Source organism: Patella vulgata, chromosome 6 (assembly GCF_932274485.2).
Source record: "Patella vulgata chromosome 6, xgPatVulg1.2, whole genome shotgun sequence".
Lineage (NCBI taxonomy): Eukaryota > Metazoa > Mollusca > Gastropoda > Patellidae > Patella > Patella vulgata.
Window position 1 is genome coordinate 11,333,175 of NC_065884.2, and position 20,790 is coordinate 11,353,964.

Sequence of the window (20,790 nt, forward strand, 5' to 3'; positions counted from 1 at the left end):
ATTTGACAGGATGTATAGCTGCTTCAGGGGAATCCAGCCGTTGAAGTAACGGAAGTTTTAGAAATTTTGGCGGAGAACCGATGGTCCGGTAACCATTCACTCATTAAATCCGATTGAAACATTAAATGCAAGGACCGACCAGATGCATTTTTCCGTATGTATCGAATAAAAATCTCAAAGTGAAAACCAGGTTCAATCTAAAAAAAAAACTTGTGACCCGTTTCAAAGCATCCAAGCCCACTGTGATCAACAGTGAATATTCGCGAAGCATCGTAAAGATAAATAATAACTATGTATATGGAAATGGAATGAAAAGGAACGTTCTACTTTTCTCCACTAATAACTGTAAGCCTACCGGTAGTTCCTTTATAATTGTGCTGGCGTCACACTGTCCCAAAAACTGACACCAAATGGCCACACGAATATGGAATTTTGAATTTTGACAAAGATGGCACCGAACTTGTTCAAAAACCTATCAACAGCCGAAGCAAAGTGCGTCGCACGATTGCACCCGAACTAGGCCTACACACGAAGGTAATACGAAGAAGCGAATTTTGTACGGTAGTTTATACCCACAGGACACACGAAGGCCACACGATGGCTCTCTAGACCGGGTAGAATAATCACCTGGATTTACCGGAATTCATTTACAATCACAGGAATTCACTTCGAAAATCTCCGATTCCTCCCACAAAACTAATTTATTTTAAATGTTTAATACATTATAATATAAAGAATAACTATTTTGATCTCTCCACAGGTCAGATAAAGGCGCTGTAAGTGTATATGTTTGAAAGACTAAATTAGGAAGATGCTTTATTGGGCGTCACTATCGCTCGAAACTGACACCAAATAGTCACAAGTTAAAGTGAATTTGGATCTGATCGTAAAAACATCGGGCCATTCATGAGGGCATCTTAAGCCATCGTATGACTGTCTGCGGAGTTTTTCAGGCTCCGGCAGCAACTTCATAAGCGTTGACAAAATCTTTGGCATGCCAAAAAATTGCGAAGGTTCATTTTCGTGTTGAATTGGTGTATCCATTTTGACTTCATAAAACCATCGTAGGGCATTGCGAGGACTTCACGTAGTCGTGTTGCCTTCCTAAGTCAATCGGGTCGATTCTTGTTTAGCCTACTCCGTATTGATGTTCGTGTGGGGAACCAGCGGTACGATCTGATCGAATATGGACAAGTATCGTGATGTTTGGGTTATAAACATACATTTCAAGTTTCATGAAAATCTGATAGAAATTGTGACCTCTAGAAGGTCCACAACCTTGGTATTATATACTTTTACACTGTTTGCGTACTGGGAGCGGCCATTTTGTCCCGCAGTTTCGATCCGATTTTCACAAAATTCGAGAGAGAGAGAGAGAAATGGGGTTTAACGTCCACTCGACACAAACTAGGTCATTTCGGGACTAACATATGGTTTAATTTTATTTACACAATTCGCTTGCGCGCAGGGGTCTTTAGCAGTGGGAGGAAACCGGAGGACCCGGAGAAAACCCACGAGGTTGGACAGGCGACCCTACTCCTTGCCACGTACAACCGGGGATTCGAAACCACGCCAGTCGACTCAATGACAGACTTTATGATACAGCGCGCGCACGCTAACCATTCAGCCATCCACCCCCCCCCCCCCCCCACAAAATTCGAACTCAACCGTTGTTATGGTGTAACGGTGATGCATTTAAACGTTTTCTTTTATTGGGATAAAAATTGAGACCTACAGAGACGACACCCTAAAAAAACACGAATTTTCGTACAGCCAGGGTCCATAATCCATGACGCATGCCAATATCGAAAAAGAACCGAGATCTTTGAGCGATAACCCTATATTTCAAGTTTCGTCAAAATGAGAAAAAAATTGCGACATGTAGATTATCCACAAACAAATTGTGGACGGACGTACAGGGGCGACGACAATATACGTCCCAATCTGTATCACAGAGCATTACTAGTCTAGTATATCTCTGTCAAAGATGACTGCCTTAACAAGTGCAGTCACAGCACGCGGCGTCAATCATTGGTTGAATGGCGCGTGCATTGTTTACATAAGACGTTACTGTTTCGGAGAGAATGCTGCATTTTAGTCATTTTAATACCCATTTGCACTAAATAGGAAATAATTTTTATCTACAAATACGTCAAACGCCTTTATTTATTTTTCCAATACATAAAAAAAATGTTTTGGAATTTAATTTGTCGCAGGAAAAAAGTTAATATTTCTGGCTCATTAAGTCGCATCGATGTCATCCTTATCTCATCCCAAACTTAGGCTGACGTAGATGGGTCGCTGCGTGCAGTATGATCCTTATCAGTGATTGTATCGGCCTAGCGAAAATTCACCGCTGATCAGTGTGTGTATACGTCGACGTAGAAATGTGGGCGTATAGGAAAATATGCCCAATGGCGCCGATAATCAGACGAAGTAAAGACAAAGATGACACGATTTGACAAGATGCCCACAAGATAGCCTTATTAAGGACAAATATGGACACACGAATTCAAAACGAAAATGAAACTTAGCAAGATTTTACCAGCGCTCAAGAAGTTGTTGCCGGAGCCTAAGAAACTTTACAGGAGGTCGTACGATAGCTTATGATGCCCTCACTAGCATTTACTCTATCGTGTGTCCATCTGGTGTCAATTTCGGGACAGTGTGACGCCCGCTTTAGGAACGATCCGAAGCCATTCCCGAAGGAACCACGCTAACTAGTCCAATGAAGACGTGTTAGCGTACGCCATGCAGTGTGATAGGGTGGAATTCTAATTATAGGGCCTATCTGTCAATTCTGAATTTCAATGAACCCTCGTAGCACCATTTACCCAAATCCACTATTATTTCAAACGATAAGACAATAATTTAAATCGATATTTGATAATATAGCGTTCTTTATACCGAATTGTAATTTTTAATTTACAATCGTAACGTTTTTGGTTAAATGTACCCCAATATACGATTTCCGAGCAAGTTTCCCAGCCAACAATAATTTTACACATAATATCACAACATTTTATATCCATAATTTATGCTAAATTGTCATTTTGTAATTAAAATCGTAAAGTTTTTGTGTCAAAACTTCCCCTTAAAATATATTTTTTTAAAGAACTGTGTTCTGTTAATGTGTTTCCCGATCGCTAAATGCCACTAAAACATTATGAATTAAAAGAAGACTTACAAATAAAGTTTGCATCTCCAACGCACCACACAATACAAGTTGCCAAGACTCTCCCACAATTTCCAAGAGATGCGACGGAGAACGGCGAAATCGACAGGGCTCATCATCTCATTGTCCAAATGCTCCACATATTCGGATCTCGGGTTAATTAATGAACTGTATCTAAATCAAGTGGACCATATAAACCATTTTGACCTAATTATATGATCTCAGGGACAAGGGGTGGGGTAGTTTAATAACGGGTGCGCGTTGCATCATAAGGTCTGTCATTGAGTCAAGTGGCGTGGTTTCAATTCCCCGCTTGTAGTTGTATATGACAAGGAGTAGGATCGTCTTGTCCAACGTCATCGGTTTTCTCCGAGCCCCCCCCACCCACCCACTGCTAAAGACCCCTACGGATTAGTGAAATAAAATTGAACCATGTTAGTTCCGAAAATATCTAGTTGTGTCGAGTGGACGTAAAATTTTGGAAAATTTGGAAAACCATTAGGAGACAGGCCACCATTAAATTTCACCATCAGTACCCACAAATTGTAGTTCGATTATTTATAGCAACTCTCTCTCTCTCTCTCTCTCTCTCTCTCTCTCTCTCTCCATATATTGACACCCCAACGTGCTTCCGTAGAAACGAGCGTACAGAAATGAAAGTAGCTTTCCAAGAAACGTATCACGCGCTTGTCACTACTGGGCAGGTGACTTCCTTATGTTTGTCGGCGTTGTTTGAAACCTGAAGTACATAATGGTTACAAAAGGATTTTGAAATATTAATAATTATCCTTTCAGTAATATAATAACACAGTGAGTTAACTATAGTCCAATGAATGTGGACGTAACACCATTCACTATCCGGCTGGACCAATGGTAATGTAAGTATAAACCCCGGAATGTTTATTATTGATTTGAGATCGATTTTCTAATTAGAAATTGAATTGAATTCCATGGGCCAGTCACAACAGACCAATGGGACGTGAAACTCAATGTCATTTCATTGTGTGGTCCTCGACCGCCTGACATTCAAATACACACAGCATAATAATATAGGATATTTAATTACATGACTGTATCTATCGAAGCGTATCTGGTTGTCAGCAATTTTGCAGTTAGTTCACCTCAGCAATAAAAATGGCGTATGGCCGTGTGCCTTATTTGACAAACTAGCGCGAAATCAAGAAAAATGACTACTTTCGACCTTGTTTTGCAGTACGATCGCAGTTGTCCCCGCCATGTCCAAATACGAAAGCGACATTGACTGTATAGATAGAGTCGTCTTGATGCGTGAGATCTATTTGATAAGGCCAACTTCAAGTTTGGTCAAACCGGGGCAGCGGTAATCCCAACCCTAACCCTGGACCTAGCCCCAATGCATACCCTAACCCTAACCTTGCCAACAATCGCATGTCCTAACCTTATTTACATCTCAACAACCTTGACGAAAGTTGAGCTGGCCTTGACAATATACATCAGAAAACGAAAGTAAAAAGGTAACTGTTGATCACCTTTTTACCTGCGACAACGACTGCATAATCGATATCTATAAATGACGTCATGTTATAGATAACAATACACAGATGGTAACTATACAAAGAGTTAGAGATCGAGCGAAAAGAGCGATATTGGCGCCTTTTGGTATACTGAAAAGACAGAGGCGACTATGAGAGAGAGAGAGAGAGAGAGAGGGGGGGGGTGGGGGGAGAGAGAGGTGGGGTTTAACGTCACGTACTAGCGGGAAATCGAAAGCACGCCATTTGATTCAATGACAGACCTTTTGATCCTAAGAGAAAATTTTCTTTGTCACCCGAATTTTCACAATATGTCTATGATATATTGTGTCTTTCTTTGATGTTGGTGCCCGAATAATGGACGGTTGACCGAATCTGGGGGAGGAGGAATTTGAAAAAAAGAAGTCCATTTAAAACTGAAGCTTCTATCGTGTTCACAAGGTTTTCAAAAAAGGGTGATAACTGAGGAATGGAATGTCGCGAAAAGTCCTGACGTCCCCTGAAAATCTGCGCCAGATTGTTAACCATGGATGAGGCCTGGATTTATCACGTTCAGCCGTCAACTGGCGTGGTTTCAATTCCCCGGTTGTACGTGATAAGGAGTAGGGTTGTCTGTCCAACCTTGTGGGTTTTCTCCGGATCCTCCGGTTCCCTCCCACCCTACGCACAAGCGAATTAATGAAATAAGATTGAACCAGAATCCCCAAATCAGTCATTTTTATACGCCCACATAGAAATGCTGACGTATATTGCCGTCGCCCCCGTCCGTCCGTCTGTCCGTCCGTCCGTCCATCGTCCACAATTTCTTGTGAACGCTCTAACACCAAAAGTAATCATCCAATTGTTTTAAAATTGATATATGTTGTCTACACTAGTTAGATGAAGAGGCCTATTTAATTTCAATAATTTCCGTTCATAACGTCTAGAGTTATGGCCCCTGTTTCACTTTGTTGAACCTTGTGAACGCTCTAATACCAAAAGTTAACATCCGATCTTTGTGAAATGTATATGCAGTATTTAAATTAGGGAAACGAAGAAGCCTGTTGAATTTCAGCAATTTCCATTGATTACTTCTAGAGTTATGGCCCTTGTTTCACTTTGTTTAACCCTGTGAACGCTCTTACCCCAAAAGTTATCATCCTATCTTTCTGAAATTTATATGCATTATTTAAATTAGTGAAACGAAGAATCCTATTTAATTTCAATAATTTCCGTTTATAACGTCTAGAGTTATGGCCATTGTTTCACTTTGTTGAACCTTGTGAACGCTCTAATGCCAAAAGTTAACATCCGATCTTTGTGAAATTTATATGCAATATTTAAATTAGGGAACCGAAGAAGCCTATTGAATTTCAGCAATTTCCATTTCGTACTTCTAGAGTTTATGGCCCTTGTTTCACTTTATTGAACTTTGTGAATGCTCTCAACATCAAAAGTTATTTGCTGATCTGTATGAAATTTACATGTGTCATTTAAATTAGTAAAGAGAAGAATCCTATTGAATTTCAGCAATTTCCGTTTATTACTTCTAGAGTTACGGCTGTTGGCGTATGTTTCGTTGCCTGGCAACCTATCTTCTTATAGTTATGATGACGTCAAGTCAGGTGTGAACTACCTTTTTTTAATAGGGTGGCTTAAGAACTTTCCAGTCAGCACTTGTACCTACACTAATACGCAGAATAATATCGACGATTATTTTTTTTTTAAAATCTGACCTTCACCCCTGGAAGCATATAATCACCATTTTGCTAACCACCTATTAGGAATACACACTGACTAAATAGTGATTATTTTAATCAGCGTTCACGATTATGTTCCAGTATTTGAAGGAACTCTAATTAGAGAATGAAATTGAAGAAAAATCATGTTTGAATACAAGTATGGTATGAATTATCTGACCACGCTAATTCCTCTCTCAACAAAATATACCATTTGGAAATAGACCCCAAATACTTTCCATATGGATATTGAGAAATGAAATGAAATGAAATGGGGTTTAAAGTCCTACTGTTCTGCTCCGACTGGGCCAATGAAGATGTGCATATGCCCTACAGTGTACTATGAGGGAAATTTTTACGTGCATGCCAATGTGTATACGGGACCTCGGGTTTTCGTGAAATCCGAACGACTAGACAGGTATCCTTGCCAGGCTCCCTGTCCTGCACCACTGACAATGGGAAACCACGCCGGAAAAACCCGACGAGCTTTCTCACTTAGCCACCGTGGCTCCTTGTATATAAAGAGCTAAATCTGCCTATTGCAGGATTTTAATGTGGCTTCAAATGCTATATGAATTAATATTCAGACAGTTATTCACATGACAAGGCTTTAATCAACTCCCCGGATTTTGTCTTAAAGGATTTAAATCGCTAATATTTGGGACCTAGAAATTGACATATAATAATGTAATATGAATGTATATAAACTGATTTACATCCAATCATTTCCGTTTTTACTCTAATTTCAAATCATTTATGTTCGGCGAAATACGCCAGAAGTCTCAATCGAATGGCAATCTCTAGCGTCTGCCTATTCCAGTATACACCAATAGTATTTATTGCGCATGCTCTCCAGATAAGAATATGACGTCACCGGTTGACACGACTTTAGGAATATGTCTAGTTTCGTTCTTCGAGCCCCACTCGGCAAACCTCGGCAGATTCCGGTACTCGGCAAACCTCGGCGGATTCCGATACCCTACATCTAGCCTCGGCTGTATGACAGTAAGTGATATATACCTACGCCTATACATTTGCGATGCGGCACCGGTTTACTTCTAAGGGAAACTTGCCCGCGTTTAGAAAGAAGTTCTGAAAATTGTGTCATTCGAAGAGTGTGTAGAATTTTCAGTGCAAATTTGTCCTTGTCTAAAGAAAATCGGATAAACTTGAAAGAAAAACAGCTTCAAACTTTGAAAATTTTGTAAGATAAAACATTCTTCAAATTCATTGGTCGTCATGGACAACGCCATTGTAATCCGGGAACTTGAAAGTAGTTCTAATGGCGGACTTTGTCATACAGTCGAGATTAGATGTAGGGTACTGGAATCTGTGCTTCGAGCCCCTTTTTACAAATGACGATGAAACGCATTATGGTACACGATTCGTTTACCAATGGTAAAATGTTTATTTTGTCTTAAATGTTGGATATCAGAAGCCCATCTTTTCTCGGTAAGATCACAACATCAGTGTTGATTTAAATTGACAAATAATTCGTGTTTTCAATGTTGAAGACTTTGGATGATATTGAGTTAGAGACTTAGCCACTTTAAATATTGGATACTATAAGCCCATCTTTTCACGGTAAGATAACAACATGAATGTTAATTTAAATTAACCAATAAGTCGTGTTTGCATTGTCGAAGCATGTGGGTGATATTGAGTTAAAGACTTGGCCCCTTTAAAGAATGGCCAGCTATTTATCTATATATTACTATAATGTATCTTTACGAAAGAAATATTAATGTGTATATTATATTTATATATTTTCAGTAACACTTGTTTTGCTATCCATGGATGGTATCTAGGCGATAAGGAGCTTGAGTAAACCGACGGAAAAAAAAAGACTACAGATGCCCATTATTATTGTTTGGTAGAAAGACTACGTCCACTCCAATATTTACTACCATGTCGAAACCCAAAGAGGGTCATTCGGCAACACCTACTACAACGATGGTCGGAGATTCGTCCCGAGGTAGGCAGAGAGGAAATGGTTTTTACCTGTACATTATTTTCAGACAAGTTTCTGGGCGAGATCTAAATTGTGAGCAGTTCTTAAAACATGAAGTTGAAAGAAATAACTTCCAGGGCCTGGAAATTATTGATTCTTCAAGGTGTGGAAAAGATGAGGTCTTTAAGATTAAGCTACCATCTATCTCAACAGTTACACGAATTATGCCCAGAATAAGGGATGGCGGTAAAAGAGAGAACATTAATATAGTCTGGGCCTATGAGCGTCGTTTGTCAAGAAAATATGCAGATTGTTTTAAACTCGCAACGTCTACACAACCAGAAGCAAAAGAACAAATTGTTAACCCTTTGTCCGCACAAGAACACAAGTGTCCCGGTGGTCCGTCGAGGGAGTCTAAAGTGATAAACAGAATGGAAGACAAGAAACATGAAGAGTTGCTGTTTTATATAGCTTTCAAAAATATTACCAATAAGACCTTTGATTGTGATATTTTTTTATTGTCTGGAAGTAAAGCTAAGGACGGTGACATCAATATATTATCTTCTGTTACATGCCATGAAGACGTGCTCTTAACGGTAACTTTTAAATCAGAAGAAAAAGCAGCAAAAACGCTTTGGCACATTCGCAATAAAGGCCACAACCTGAAAGAGAGAATAGAGATAGTATGGTACCACAAACCTTTGCTGCCAGGTAAATATCTTCGTTTTCTTGATTCTGCATCACAAGCGACAGAGAAAGAAGTTCACCCAAATGATAAGGTGAAACAACACAATGTTGCTAGCGCTGAACATCCATTCCCAAAGACCAATAGCAAGTGTGATGCATCCATGTCCAAAAACGAGCTTCAGTGTCCAAGCCCGTTGAAAGATCCAGGAGGGATTACAGGAACAAAAAGGGCGGAAGACAAAAAAATCGAACCATTCTTGATTTATGTTGCATTCGAAAATATTCCCAAAGAGTCATTCGATTGTACACAGTTTTTGTTAACTCAAAATGAAGTGAAGGATAACCAGATAAATATATTGTCCACGGTTTTATGCGGCGCTGATGTTCTCCTTACAGTTACGTTTAGTTCAAAGACGAAAGCCTTGGATACTCTGCGATCCATAAGAACCAAAGGTAATAAACTCAAAGATAGAAAAGAGATAAAATGGTACTACAAGGACTCGTTACCAAGGAAATATTGTAATTGTCTTCAATCTGTGCCGCAAAATAGAAACGAGAAGGTTTACCAAAATGATAAAAAGACAAAACAAATTCAAAGAACTGACGTCAATCTCCCAAAGCAACCACCAGTACATGCTAAAAACCCCCAACACAACCCATACGGAAATAAAGGTGGCGAAACAAAACAACAGTCAACGAAAAGTACAGCAGGATCAGATGAAAAAAACACCAAAGTTGATGCAATTCGCCCAAAAGAGGAAGGAACTTGCGTCTATGTTTCAATACAGGAATCGGTGAAAGAAAGAGTATTAGAAGGGTTTCTTCGAGCTAGAATTGGATGCGAGTCAAAGGCTACGGAATTCAAAGTCATCTCTACAGAAATAGAGCAAAAGACCTCCTTCACAATGGTGACCATTCGGTTCAAAAATAAACTTCTAGCCCGTGAAGCTCTTAACTTACTCAAGATGAGTAATTTAAACTCTGAGACCCAATTGGGGTGTTCTTTAACATCACCGAATGATACGGTCGAATTCAGAAAGGAGCAACTAGCCAATAAACTGAACGATATCCAAAATCGGTCATCAAAGGTGCTGCATGAGCTAAGCAGTAAAACAGATAGGGCTAATGATCGTCTGAACAAATTAGTTACCCCCGCTTATGTATCCACAACTGAATATGAAACCATTATGGACCAAAGATGTGCTCTGAAGTCAGATATTGAAGAATTTAAGAACCAAGAAAAAGAATATAACCGATGCGTTCAAGATATTACAGATCGCTTGTCAAATTCAATCACCTCTGAGAATTTTGAATACAATTTATCATCAGAAACGATCAATTTTGGTATAGAATGTTGTCGATTAGAATCCGGTCTGCCCATTTATGGAAGAAGATTCGGTGTCCTAAAGTTGATCCAGGAAAACCAAATTGTCATTATCCGAGGTGAAACCGGTTCTGGTAAAAGTACGCAGTTAGTCCAATACCTCTACCAAGCTGACTTCGGTAAAACAGGAATGATAACATGTACCCAACCTAGAAAGGTCGCGTGTGTTAGTCTTGCTGAAAGGGTAGCAACAGAACTTGTTACAAACGTTGGCCAAATTGTTGGTTACAAATCGGGATTAAGAAGAAAAATATCTGAACAGACCAAGATTGTATATCAGACGCACCACAGTTTACTCCAGGAGTGCCTTAAAGATCCAAGATTAATCAAATACTCCTGCATCATGATTGACGAAGCTCACGAAAGGAGCATATATACCGATATTTTATTAAGCATCATTAAAATATGCCTCCCAGTTCGCCCAGATCTTAAAGTCATCATATCATCGGCTACCATTGATGTTGAAATCTTTTCGGAGTACTTTCACGGCTGTCCTACTGTAGAAATATCTGGACGGGCGTTTCCTGTAGACGTTATTTGGCGCGATGCGGAAGAACAATATCACGATTTTAAAAACTTTGAGGGTGCCGCCGTTGCCTTAGCTAAGCATATTCATTTAACTGAAGGACAAGGAGATATTTTAGCTTTCCTTCCATCGCCGCTAGATACAGAAAAATGCAAAGAAGATTTGGACAAAAAATTAACGGGACGAACCAACTACAAATGTTTTCCATTTCACGGCCAGCTCCATCCTGTGGAGCAACAGGAAGTATTTCAGGGTCTCCCAATAGGACAGCGTAAAATTGTCTTTGCAACAAACGCAGCAGAAACATCTATCACTATTCCAGGAATAAAGTTTGTGATTGATACTGGAATGGCTAAAGAGAGAGAGTTTGATCCTATTAGACATATAAATACATTGCGACCGAAGATTATTAGTAGAAGTTCCGCTAATCAAAGGAAAGGTCGAGCTGGAAGGACAGCTCCCGGGATATGCTACAGGCTATATACACGGCAGAGTTACGAAGAAATGAATCCCTCCAGCGTTCCTGAGATACAAAGGGTGCATCTTGGACAGACACTTTTGATGCTTTACGAAATGGATATGGATCCGTTGACTTGTGATTTCGTAGAAGCACCATGTGCGGATGCTATGGATTCAGCACTAAGGACACTAGAAGAACTCCGATGTGTGGTTGATGGTAAGATAACAGAGCTAGGGAAATGGTTGGCGAAAATTCCCCTGGAACCACGCTTAGCAACGATGATAAAATTGGGCCATGACAAAGGTCTTTTATATGATGCAATAGTTTTCGCCGTTTTATTTGGTACATGTGGCAATTCCATATTTTATCGCTCAGGTTCAGATGAGGCAAAACGAAGAGCCGATAAACTAAAACTTAGATTCTGTCATGATAAAGGTGATGGCCTCACATTTATGGAGATCTACAAGGAATGGGTGAAGCAACCAGACAGACGCCAGTTTCCATGGTGCCTCGAAAACAAAATCAGCGCCAAGATTTTGCGAGGAGCTAGGGAAACGATTCTTGAGATCATTGCAGTTTTAAGAAAGGAATATCAAATCACGGTTGACCAGACATTTAAAAGGGGGGAAGAAAGTGTGGAGCATCTGCAGAAATTCGTTCTATACGCCTTCTTCAACAATATTTGTTATCACATGGGCCATGAAAAGATGGGATATTTTGTTCCAGATTTAGACCAAAGGGTCTATGTTCATCCATCGTCAGCTCTTAAAGCTCTGGGTGATTCTAGTGATTGGTTGGTATATGGAAATTTTCTTCGAACATCGCGTGACTTTATCACAACCGTAACCCCCATCAGAGAAGAGTGGATTACTGAGATAGCGAACGAGAAAAAGCAGCATTTTGACGTTGAAATATCAAAAAGCAAGAAATTATTCAGAACCCACACAGAACATTTTGGGGTTTCCACCATGGCGGCTTTTATAGGAGCTAAATATACAAATATCAGACGTTGTGAAGACATGCTATCAAAGGAATTTCAAACGCCAATAGTTCTAGAGGTGGAGAGGGACAAAGGGGACATCCATCTCTTTTCTACCCTAAATTCTATGGACGCAGTGGAACAATTTAAGAATATGGTAAAAGAAGTAAAAGAGTCGTTCCAGATGAAATCCCGGGAGTTCCAGCTTGGATCAAAACCAACTCGATTTGGCGGTGTACGAATAGTTATTGGAGTTGGTGGAGAGGGACAAATGATACTTTTACCAAATGAATACCGGTCTATTTATATAGTAAGACCTCATCGTTACACAAAAGCTGACGACGTCATCAATAAGTTCTCTGAATACGGGGAGATTATAGACACTTGGCAAGACACGCGTTCTGGCGATCGTTGGGGAAAACTGACTTTTGAATCTCCAGAGAGTGCGCTGGACGCTGTCTTGGAAACACAGGATGATGAGTTTGAGGCAGCAATCCCCGAGTTTAAATTTAATGATAACCACGATTACCAGTTTAAAGCCAAATTAACGTGGTGCAGAAGACCTTTAACTGGTTTAGCATTTGTGGACATTGATCCAGCTGATCTTCCCAAAGCTAGTCGATTGGGCCGGTTAAAGATATTGGATAGGTTTGTCAATGTCAACCTGGACAGAAAATCGGGTCAAAGTTTATGTTTGAGAGGAATACCCCAAGGAGCACAAGAAGAAGATATTCGAGAGAGTCTTATTTCTTCTATGAGATTCTGCAGTGAAGATGAAGAAGATCGAATACTTAGAATTAACTTACTGCGAGAAAAAGTCAAAACCACTGAACGAGATTTGCGTGACATCAAGGAGAAGATCGAGAGTGTGATAAGCCGTATCGTCCCAGACAGCTCATTCCTGGTGGATTTATCAGCTCCAAGGAAGGATACCGACTTTGATTTCCAAGCTTTTGTGAGATTTAAGCAAATAGAGCACGGTGAAAAAGTTTGCAGGAAACTTACTGACGATATCGAACTGACGATATCGAACCAAATTGTCCAAATCACACCAGACTTGTCAACATCCATCAATGTAACAAAGAACGTCTATGAGAAGATGCTTCCAGTTGTAAAAGAATATATCGAGATTCTGCGAACAAAACTCAGGATGAATTTCCATTGTGAGATTAAGCCCTTAAATAAAAACCGGGTTTCAATCAGAATATTTTCTGAAATACCTAAAGATCTTTCTCGGGTTAGATCCATATTGGCCACACTGTTGAAAGGAGAAGTCATGGAATGTTGGAGGAATGATAACTATCGTTTTCTCTTTCTTCAAACGGGTCGAACATTTCTAAATGACTTAGAAAAGACAAGCAACGTGCATATTGCGGTCGACGGAAGTAGGTTTACAATAAGTATTTACGGACAAGTGAAAGATACGTCTGCGGCTCAGATAGAAATTAACAAGTTTTTGGAAGAAGTCATTGAAGGGACGGGTAGGGAAATTTCTCTTAATTCTGCTGACCAACCAAAGGGATTGATGAAAGCTTTGATCAAAGAGTATGGGCTGAACCTGGAGATACTGATTGAGGAGGAAAGGTTGAATTCGGCACTTTTAAATCACTCAACACAGGTCCTTAAACTTATGGGAACTCAAAAGAATGTTGATAAAGCATTTAGCAGGATTGCTTTCATTGCGCGTGCGTTGAATAAGACCAAGTCTCAAACTAAATCAAATGAAGAGCTTCCGGAGTGCAGCACCTGTTTTATGACTGTAGAACACATCTCCAAACTGTACAGATTAGAATATTGTGGGCATGCGTATTGCCTTGATTGTCTACATCAGCAGATCAAACTCGCAATACAGAATAAAGATCTACCGATTCTGTGTGGAGGCGATGGATGCCAGGAGCCTTTTGTGTGGCATGATTTCCTTAACACTTTCAGGAAATTTAATATAGAGGATGAATGCTTAGTTAATGCTGCTGTTGACAAGTTTGTTATGAAAAATCGGGAATCCTACCGCCATTGTCTATCTGCTGAATGCCCAATGGTATACCGTATTACATTAAATGGTGCGTTATTTGTGTGTGGCGAATGCCGATTGAAAATCTGTACAACCTGTCACGTGGAGTATCACGATGGTCTGACGTGTGAAATGTTCAAAAGTATATCCAAAGAAGAACTTAGTCTTGCGAAGTTTCTGGGAGAAAATAAAGACACGGTTAAGATATGTCCCAAGTGCAAAACCCTAATTGAGAAAACCTATGGCTGCCATCATATGAGTTGTAAATCGTGTGATAATCATTTTTGCTGGCTTTGTTTAGCTAGTTTTGGAACCAGTAAAGAATGTTACACCCATATAGCTAAAAACCACGGAGGTATAAATAATTACTAGAACGTGTAAGATAGACATAACATGTGCAAGTATCTCTGAAACAACAGATTTCAAGACCATTATTTACTTTGATTATGTACTCTCTGTTAGCTTACATTAAGGGGGTGGGGATGGATGGCTTAAATGGTTAACGTTTGTGCGCTGCATCATAAGGTATGCCATTGAGTCAACTGGTGTGGTTTTGATTATCCGGTTGTACGTGACAAAGGGTAGGGTCGCCTATCCAACCACGTATGTTTTCCAGGGTCCTCCGATCCACCCACTGCTAAAGACCCCTACGCGCAAGCGGATTATTGAAATAAAATTGAACCAGATGTTAGTCCCGAAATGACCTAGTTTGTGTAGATTATGTTAGCTTACTTTAATTAGTAGCAGATAGTAAGAAACAGTAATTAAGGTTTAATATTAAGATATTAATATATTCCACATTATGATCAATCTATCGGCTATGTCATATTGGCGCACATTTATTTATGTTCATAATATTTAAAAATACATTATGCAAGAGCTAAATCTGCCCATTGCAGCTCTTTCTTTAGACCTTAAGTGTTATTTTGCTTCATTGCAATTACAATTACTGGAATGATGATGATAGTGATGATGATTAATATATTTTAATCATGTCATTACTATGGGATGGTTGTTTTTGTTATCTATATATTTTGTTGCATTGTATTTACAACTACCGGAATGATGATGATAATGATGATGATGATAATGATGATGATTTATATATTTTGTTGCATTGTAATTACTATTAGTTTGATGGTTGGGTTTTTTTTTTTGTTTTTTGTTATTTCTATACTTAGTTACAATGTGATTGTAGTGCCGTTGAATGATACATAACCTCGTGGGTTTTCTCCGGGTCCTCCGGTTTCCTCCCACTGCTAAAGACCCCTACGGGCTAGCGAATTATTGAAATATAAAAATTAAACCAAATGTTAGTCCCAAAATGACCTAGTTTGTGTCGAGTGGACGTTAAACCCCATCTCTCTCTCTCCCTCTCCCCCTCTCTCTCTCCCTCTCTCTCTCTCTCTCTGAATGATACATATCAACTGGTGACTATCGTTTATCGTGAAACAAAGTCGCGCAGTTTTACGTCTGTTATTATATTTTCGGATATATGTATATATATTACATTTAATTACAATAATTGTGGTGGTGGATATTGTTATTATTTATATATTTTGTTGTTAATATTATTTTTGTATTTTGTTGCAATGGAATTTTTGTGCTATTTTGTTAAGTGCTATTATGTATTATCAACCGGTGAATAATTCCTGTATAATTTGTACTAATAATATTAACTTCATAAATATTGTGCTCGTGGTGCTTGACAAAACATATCTACATAAGGCCTTAGCTCTCAGTTATAACTTGTTTGAAACAGATGAGTTTTTAAAAGTTTCTTGAATGACGATAGTGAGGTGCACAATCGGATTAAAAGACAGATCCTATTTCGTTTCGGTTTTTTTTTATAGTTCAAAATTTCGTTTTACTTGGCTTTACTACACTAGGATCTGGAAAAGTTGTTATATTACTGGCGCTCTTGTTGAAGTGAGGGATTAGCCAATGAAACGGTCTGTTACAGCAAGTTCTTGGCATTTGATGCACGGAACTGTGGGTAAACCACTAGAAACTTTAACCCTGAATGATTAATTAATATCTGACGTCATAGAGTCAAAAGTCGCTCGTACATTGACATGATCTTCCAGTAAAACCGACCAGAACTTCATGTAGTGTAGGCCATCGAAAGTATAAAAAACGAAACGAAATATAAATCTGTATTTTAATCAGATTGTGGGGTGCATTGGCGTATTGGTTAGCCACGGTGGCTAGTTGGTTAAGACGCTGGCTCGCTAGCCTGGAGGTTGGGTGTTTGATCCCTGCATTGGCCGAGAAAGTTCATCCTGATTTTCCGACGTGGTTTCCCCTTGTCAGTGGTGCAGAACGGAGGGCCTGACAAGGACAGCTGTCTAGTCCTTCGGATGAGACGAAAAACCGAGGTCCCGTGTATACATTGGAATGCACGTAAAAGATCCCTTGTCAGTTGGAATTCGATATAAGAGTAGGCGATAGTGCCGCTGCCCGGGCAAAATTTCCCTCATAGCACACTGTATGGCGATTGCCCGTATTCATCAGCCCAGTATAGGAGCAGAACAGTAGGACGTTTAACCCCATTTCATTTCATTTCATTTCAAACGAACGATGACCTTGTACGATCAGTTGATCGAGAGATTTTTCTATGGAATGTAAGATTGAATAAGTTCACAACGATATTTGTAATGCTGTGTAATCAGTAATGCATAGATGTTAATATTGATCGGGAGCCGGCGTTCATATCTCAGTTACTTTATCTTGTTAACGTGTCGTTTGGTAATTATTCGTTAAATTCCTGTTGCTGAATAGTCAATTTCTTAACCCGTTAGCTAACGGGCTGATTAAAGTTAATCCGGAGACGACTGATAATTATGCCCACAATTCATTTCTACATCCTGTTTCCATTACACATTTGTTTACAAAATGGCCGACGCGACAGGAATCAAGCGAAACCCATAAACCCCGTTTACATTACAAATTTTAAGCGTGCCAGGAACGGTACCTGGCACGGCACGGTTAATTATTTTGTAGTGTAAACGGGTCAAACATAAGCGTGCCGTACTGAGTATCGTGCCAATCTGTCCCACTGAACTGAGGTGGTCTCGGCACGGTACCAGGCGCGGCGCGATTAAATTTTCTTAGTGTAAACGCTATCCGGTCTGAGCACCGTTTCAGTATGGATTGTGCTTGCGTGAAACGAACCTTGACCTTTATTCTGTCAAAATAGATGCTCAAAATAAATCAACCATCATAATTGTTTTCATCTGGGTAATTTGTATAGAGACTGAAATTAACTTTTCTGTGAAGAGTTCAACATTTGGCGTGCTTGGCACGGTTATGAGACCGGTTATTTTAGAGTAATGTAAACGGGTCAATTTCTTGAAATTTATCGTGGCCTGGTACCGTGCCAAAATGTAAACGGGACTATAGAATACTTTGTAACATGGACGGGAAGTCTTCCTTTGTTCTTTTCGTTGAATAAGCAGATTGTTTTCCCTCTAGTAAATTGGGTGGAGCTTAACCGTGTAATAACTAGACATGTTCAATGTTATTGCACACTTTTGCTGGTTTCCACTAGTTTCAGTAGAAATCGTGTAGAGAAGTGGGGTGTGTTTTCTGTGAAATAAAAATTATAAAAAAAAGAATGTTGAGCAGGTGTCAATGTTACAAATCATTTATAACATTTATAGCACCCCCACCCCCTCGAAAAACCTCTCTAGAATTGGTATTCTATAGGACGTTTTACTAAGGGCATATTACTTCGATTGACAACCGACTAATGCCATCGTTAAACAGATAACCTAGCTCAAAACCGTTGTTAAATACAACGGCACGTTTACGACACGTTAAAGTTAACGGGGCCTTCAGCAACAGACTTTCTCAGCTTAAAAGTCAGCTATCTGTTAACCGTCAGACCGGGGTGGCGTCCTTACTGCGCTGCAGCGACCTACAGCGACCAGAAAATGTACAAGGTCGCCACCAAACGTAAACATAACGCGAGAAATATCCCCCAAAATTCCAGGCGTGTGCTTATACCCCAGTCAGGCAAAGATGGCGCCTTTACTGCGCTGCTACGGCTGCGAAAATGGCCCCAGAGCACGTCAAGATCGCCATAAGAGTGATAAAAGCGTGATGGAAACGCCAGATATCGCACTGTGGTCTCGATGGTCGCAAATGATCACTGAATCACGGCGTGTGTTTTGAGCATGTTCAAAACAAACGCCAAGGTTCTGCGATCTGCCCTGGAAAGATGTAACAACGCGAGACCATGGAGACCACAGCACGATATCTGGCGTTTCCACCACGCTTTTATCGCGCTTATGGCGATCTTGACGTGCTCTGCGTCCATTTTCCGTTGCCGTAGCGTCGCAGTAAAGACACCACCCCAGTCTGACGGGGGTATTAACGAGTCCTTATAACATAATGGAGCTTTGAACAACTGGCCCATGAACTTCTTGCAATGTTATTGAAGAGAATTTAAATGAAACTTATGTATAATAATAAACTGCGTGTAATTATGTATTGCTGATTAGTGAATTGTTATTCACATAAATTTTTCACAAATGTGCCTAATCAGCAAGATTCTATAATTTATTATACATTGCTGAAATCTGATTGAAAGAAATTAAATGACTATTATGTAAAAACAGTAATTGATGAGTTATTGTAATTGTAAATGATATTATGTCGTCGGCCCTGTCCGTCCGTTCACATTTTCTTTGTGGACACTGTACAGGTCATAATTTGTAGCCGATATATGTGGAAATCTGACCGAAACATCTCATAAAAATGCCCGCTTCCCTTTACGCAAATAGTGTAAAAGCATGTAATACCAATGCCGTGGACACTCTAAAGGTCTCAGTTGGTATCCGATTTGATGAAACTTAAATTATATGTTCATATCCCAAAGTTCTGGCTTACTTTCAATATTGGCTTGTATAGGATTGTAACTTATTGGATTATGGCCCTTGAGTGTACGAAAATCGCGTTTTAAGCTTGCGGACATTCTAGAGGTGAAGATTTTTATCCGATTTTGATGGAACTTAAAATTTTAATATTCCAAAGATTTCCATTGCTTTTGATATTGGTGCATAACGGACCTTAACTGGGTTATAGTCCCTGATTGTAGAAAAATCACGTTCTTAGCTTCCGGACTCTCTTAAAGGTCACCATTTTTATTTGATTTTAAAAACCGTTCAAATAGTCTGGTCACACCACCCATATCCGTGACCATATCTCGGGGAACAAGGTCTGATAGAAGGGGTCCTAGTGAAGATATCTGTGTTAATTCCCCTGACGCAAAATGTGAACTATGTCCAAGGTTTGTGAACCCTCCCGAGGCAACAATATACGCAAATGTGAAATATGCATAAAGTTTTTTTTAGACCCTACAGAAACTTTAGTTTTTGTCCGATTCACATGAAACTTAAAATATCTGTCAATGACCAAAAGATCTTGAATGAGTGGGTGCTCATCAATTTCTTGTTTATTAAAGACCATGCAAATTCTTACATTATCCTCTGCCAATATCTTTTTCTGCCGTTTAATCACGGAGACTACTGGGCGTATTAAATTAGTCTCTCGGTGGTCTCACAGCCGTTAGTAGTTAGATCGACACATAACCACGTGGGTTTTCTCCGGGTCCTCTGGTATTTCCTCCCACTGCTAAACACCCCTTCGCGCAATCGAATTATTGAAATAAAATTGAACCATGTTAATACCGAAATGACCTAGTTTGTGTTGAGTGGACGTTAAACCCCATCAGACTTTATGACAGACTTTATGATACAGCGCGCGCACGCTAACCATTCAGCCATCTAACCCCCTTCTTGTTTATTGAAGTCCATGTAAAATCTTACATTATCCTCTGACAATTTCTTTTTCTGCCGTTTAATCACGGAGACTAATTTAAAAATTAGTCTCTAGATGGTCTCACGGCCGTTAGTAGTTAGTTAGATCGACACATAAGAAATGGCCAAATGGTTAGCGTGTGCACGTTGTATCATTGAGTCAACTGGCGTGGTTTCAATTCCCCGGTTGTACGTGACAAGGAGTAGGCTCGTCTGTCTAACCTCGTGGGTTTTCTCCGGGTCCCCCGGTATCATCCCACTCCTAAAGACCAATACACGCAAGCGAATTATTGAAATAAAATTGAACCATATGTTAGTCCCGAAATGACCTAGTTTGTGTCGAGTGGACGTTAAACCCATTTCTCTCTCTTTCTTTATTGGCAATAACCGCCCTATAAAAAATACTTTTATGGGAATGTATTAATCTGCGTATATATGAAGTTTCCCGATATACCTCCCACAAGCTTTCGTAGAAATAGGCAAACAAGGAAGTCTATATTCTGTATCAACCTAGTTTTACTTTCTATTCTCTTTAAATGCGTGTATGTCATAGGCACGTGTTCTGT

General features: G+C 39.7%; 1 protein-coding gene across 1 annotated transcript; it reads left to right on the plus strand.

The window, feature by feature from the left end:
• The first annotated feature begins 3,969 nt into the window (after positions 1–3,969).
• On the plus strand, positions 3,970–19,027 carry LOC126825302 (uncharacterized). The gene is made up of 2 exons (XM_050554886.2): positions 3,970–4,053; positions 8,178–19,027. Exon 2 carries the CDS (start codon positions 8,313–8,315, stop codon positions 14,772–14,774), a length of 6,462 nt encoding a protein of 2,153 aa, XP_050410843.1. The 5' UTR covers positions 3,970–4,053; positions 8,178–8,312; the 3' UTR covers positions 14,775–19,027.
• Positions 19,028–20,790: the final 1,763 nt, after the last annotated feature.